General features: G+C 29.9%; 1 protein-coding gene across 1 annotated transcript in view; it reads left to right on the plus strand.

Moving 5' to 3' along the window:
* LOC106466919 overlaps window positions 1-4,803 on the plus strand; it is a 114,689-nt gene that overhangs the window by 105,001 nt on the left and 4,885 nt on the right. Inside the window, exons 31-33 of the mRNA XM_022394999.1 lie at window positions 902-981; window positions 3,442-3,660; window positions 4,361-4,485. Of these exons, the coding sequence (XP_022250707.1) occupies window positions 902-981; window positions 3,442-3,660; window positions 4,361-4,485 (424 nt within the window). The remainder of the gene's footprint in view (window positions 1-901; window positions 982-3,441; window positions 3,661-4,360; window positions 4,486-4,803) is intronic.

Below are 4,803 nucleotides of genomic sequence, written 5' to 3' on the forward strand. Positions count from 1 at the left end.
CAGGAGTATACATTATTCAGCATTTAAGTCTTGGATATTTTATTTGATCTTCAATTTTATTTAAATCTTTTATTGTGGGTTGAAGTGCATCAGATCATCTCATGTAAGCAGGAGATGTGATATAATATGTTGGAAAATCTTTGATTTCAATTAAACATTAAAAATGTTCCATAATTATGGTATTTAAAATGTTACTATAGCTATTTTCTAGATGGTAATTTTCAAGTTTGCAATAGACTTCACTATTACATTTTAATTTTTAGTTCTTATTACTTTAGAGTCATTCTGACAATTTTGTGAAGGTTATTCATATAGCTGTAACAAGGCCATTTCTAAGCACTTTCCCAAAAGTGTTATATGTATGTGTGTGTGTGTGTGTGTATATATATAGTTGGTAGATGGCTGAATGAAGACCATTATTTTCAGGTCTGAAAATTGTGTAAATGATAGTTGTAGGATTGTGTACAATCGCAAGTTTGTAAGAATCGGGAAATTTTACATTTTATTTAATTTACTGTTTTATTGATGGCACTTCTTTTAGGTATGATTTCAGTGTGTCTAAAATAAAATCTGGAATAGCTAAATTAAAATAATAAAGTATATGAACACTTAAGTATGCATAGTATTAGAAGTATTGTTTACCAACCATCTGAAGTTATATTTATGAGCATTATTATGTTCAAATAATAGTTTTCAAGATTTCCACTTCACTCTCCCATTTATTAATTTATTGTAGGGAAGGGTAAGTTGAAGTTTTTAATGGTGTGCTGTTGAAGAAAAGAATTTTAGATAAGGTATAAGGTGAGTGGATGCTAGGATAGTTTGTAATGTGATATCATGAAGTGTCTGCTTTATTTGTAACACTGGAGAGATCCATTTTTATTATGTTTTTCTGTATCAGGTTATTCCTTTGAGTTAAAGAGTCAGTGTCACAAGAAGGTTAACTGGAGCTTGCGCCCTATAGCAGTACCTGTTATCGAGGTGAGTAGCTCTGATAAAAAGAAATTAAGCCTATGCATCCAGTGAGGTTCACTCATTGCCAGAGGGCAAAATTGCACCGTGGATTTAAGATATTTATAGAAAATAAATTTGTGTTCATTTTTCTTCAAATTAATACTTCAGAGTTGAAATTTACTCAATAAAAGTTTTATTTACTTAATTTTTTGCATAACAATTTTGAAAAACTTAAGTTTTGGTTTTGGGTTGATTTCAGTATGTTTTATATAAAAAATATTAGCATTTCTAAATATTTTTCTGAGCATAACATGGCACACATAGCTCCCTAGAATAAAAATCTATATTTATGAGCAAAACAGTGCCAATTTGAACCTTTATCTTTAGTACAAATGAAGTTTATTGCTTTTAGCCAGTCACCATCTAGAATCTTCAGCTGTAATGGTGTTATGTAAATTATGTATGTTTAAGAACTTTGAGAAGCCATAGGTTAATAATCTAAACCATTTTTTAACTGTGCAAACCAGTATATCTTCCAGTGTGGTATGTTCAAGTAAAACTGAGTTAACCTTAGAGCAGAGGGATGGGTACACTTAATAACAGGAGGTTCAACAAGATATGTGTTACGAAGTAGCACTGAATCCCAGAGAAAGTGAATTCATGAGAATGAAGTAAAAGAGATTTGATACAATGTAAAATAAATATAAATAATGTGTATTTATTAACAAACACTGCGTGTACTTGCTTTACGGACATTCTACTTGATTAAGTATCTTTGACTGATCAGACCAAACATTTTAAAACCCATGTCCCTTATATCGCATGTGACATTGGGTTTACTGAGAACAATTGTGCTACTCAAATAACTGTTCATTCACATTCAAGTATAGGTAAGGCCATATCCTTGAAATACCATCTAAACTACCATTTAAGAGCACTGCTCTCCACATCCTTGCACAATGTGCAGTATTACAGTCATACCCTTACAGGGCAAGACAGATATGACCTCAATAGAATGACAAGCAACAAAGGCAGCTAGAACAACATCAGCTTACCTTTCTGGGCCACATATTATGTGAAACCCACACACAGAAATAAATGAAATTTAAAGTATATATTATATTAATAAATAAAAGGGATAAATGCATGGTCTATTTATATTCCACATCAGTTCAGTGGAGGCTTACATAGAAATTGTAACAAAATGATAAAAGCTTAACTTGGTGATATATTGCTTCTGACTCGGTTACAGTTCTGATGATCTTATTTACAGCTTCCAAAAAAAGCTTGCTTTATTAGTTTATACTTCATTTAAATTAGAATATTGTAGTATGAAAGGAAATTCCTTAGGCTTTGTCAAGTAATTTTTCACTTGATCATACTGAGATTTGTTTCATCAGTGGAAGGTTGCTGTTCATTATACATTTATATTAAGCTTGATTGACTTAAGTAACTACTTGAATTGCCAAAGTAAAAAATCATATTTATATAAATGAATATAATCTATTTAAAACTTAATAATAATTTTTGTAATGTAAAAAAGTTATTGTTATTATTGCACATCATTGATCATAAATCAAAACAAAATTATAGAATCCAACTTAATTGAAAAGTGTTACAAGATTGTAGGAAGATAAATACCATCAATTGAAATTACAAGTGTGAGTATTTTTGTTTCTTAAAGAAAACATTTCCAGAGAATTTTTTTCCAATGTACAAAGCTGGGGATTCATATAAATATCACACATAAAAGGGGGATATTTTATTTTACAAAAGTTACATAATATGTAGTTAGTTCATCTTAAGTTCCAAATAATTTAACCCTGTATTTTGTTTTTTATGCAATAAAACAAACCAGAGAACAAGTGTGTGTAGGATCATCACACACAGGTGTTTGAGGGTTAAAATAGCTGCATTAGTTATCGTGTGAATTCATGGCATAAGTAATATATTTTTAGAGAGTAATTCTAAAAAAAAGAGTAACATCAAACTGATCTCAAGAAATAATTTAGTAGAAAAAATATACATCTCAGTTTGTGTAAGATTAAATGGTGTATGCATATGTGTGTAGGGCTATGATTTTATGTAAAGCAAATGTTTATCAGATTTCCTTTTGTTAAACTGAAGACGCTATTGGTCAGTTTAAAATTCCTCATTAGAACAGTGATTTTCAACATTTTGACTGTAGGATTTCCTAATTTGTTTAGTATCATTCACACCTGGTTTTAATCTTGCATCTTTTTTTTTGTGTGTCAGTTTTGTTAGATAAGTTATTGAAATTAGTCAGTAAACTTCAACATTTACAAGATTTATACATAATGAATTTTTATATTCTTCTGTTTAAAAGTCTTGTAGACTTAATTATAAAGCATGCAAATATAAGTTACATAACAACATTTCTCATCTTCTAAAATCATTTTTTGCCATGTAATTAGAATGCTACTAGGTTTATATTTTCATGTAATCTTTGATATATATAAATCACAGGATTTATCTGGAGACAAAACTCTAAATCAGATGCAACCATCCCCATCTTCTGTCTTTTTTGTGACACCCGCCAGTGGTGAAATTGATCCTTATCAGTTTGTGAATGTTAAACTTGTGTTTAACCCAGCACAGTCAGGGTTATACAAACAACTTTGGGAGATCATTATGGAGAGTATGGATCAAGCGAGACAGAGTGAACACTTGGAGTTGGAAGGAAAGGTTTGGCATTTTAAGAGTATATCAACTTTGTAGATCGTATTGTTCATGCACAAGTATTCATAAATATCGTTATATGGTCTTCTAGTCTTTGTATGCTAATTATGTAAAGTTTTAATTCTTTTCTTTGGAAACCTGTGAAACAATTGAGTTGTTTTCTCTAAAGTCTGAGAAATGTAATAATTTTCCTAAACATGCAACATGTGTATTTTCCTTAGGTTTTTTTTTTTTCAACAATGTATATACAAAACAAAACAACTACGGTAATGTTGATACCTACACGATTTCAGTTAATGTTTATAATTCCTATTTTTCCTTAAGACCTACATAATGCTGTAGTTTAAAGAAAATGATCTGTTATTTTTAGTACTTAACCACAGGAAAAAGTTTGTTGAACAGTAGCATCTATCATGAAGATAAAAGTTTACCTAAATACCAATTGTGTCATTGATCACTTGTGCCTATTGACTGGCCTTATTTATAGCACATTCTCTGATATTTATGGTACGAAGATTGAGTGTAAAATCCTAAAATGTTTCTAATTTTATTCTTGGTTTTATTGCAACAGTAATGAATTTTTAGATTTTGTCATCAAGTATCTACTCATTTAAGGTGGTTTTAGCTTGAAGGCTTGCAGGTAAGTCTAGTTCAGCTGATTACTTATGCTAAGCTTTTTTGTCTAATAACTAAATATACTTTTCAGGGCATTGATAATCCACAATCCACAGTAGTACGTAACAAGTTTACCAGCCATTCCTCGATGTACATTCCAAAGTCTAATCATATGGATATATCACATGATTCAAGTCTATCCAAGCTTTCTAACAGGTATATTGAACATTTATTATTGGGACAAACACGAATAAATATAGCTTTAAGTTCAAAATAATTAGAAAATGAAACAAAAGCTCGTCAAAATAATTGTTACATATATTTATAAGAACTTCTGAGTATTTAAGTTGTTTTTATGAAATATTTGATAAAATAATGATAATTGAATAGTATAGAACCTTCTGTACAATTTACGCATGAAATTGAGACAAATAATAGTTTGACTTTTTTTAGATGTATCGGTAAAAAGGAATGGAGATGGATTTTTAGAAACATCTATTTGTAGGAAATCTTTTGTTGTTCTTATACCACCGG

Source organism: Limulus polyphemus, unplaced genomic scaffold (assembly GCF_000517525.1).
Source record: "Limulus polyphemus unplaced genomic scaffold, Limulus_polyphemus-2.1.2 Scaffold2424, whole genome shotgun sequence".
In the NCBI taxonomy this organism is placed as follows: Eukaryota; Metazoa; Arthropoda; class Merostomata; order Xiphosura; family Limulidae; genus Limulus; species Limulus polyphemus.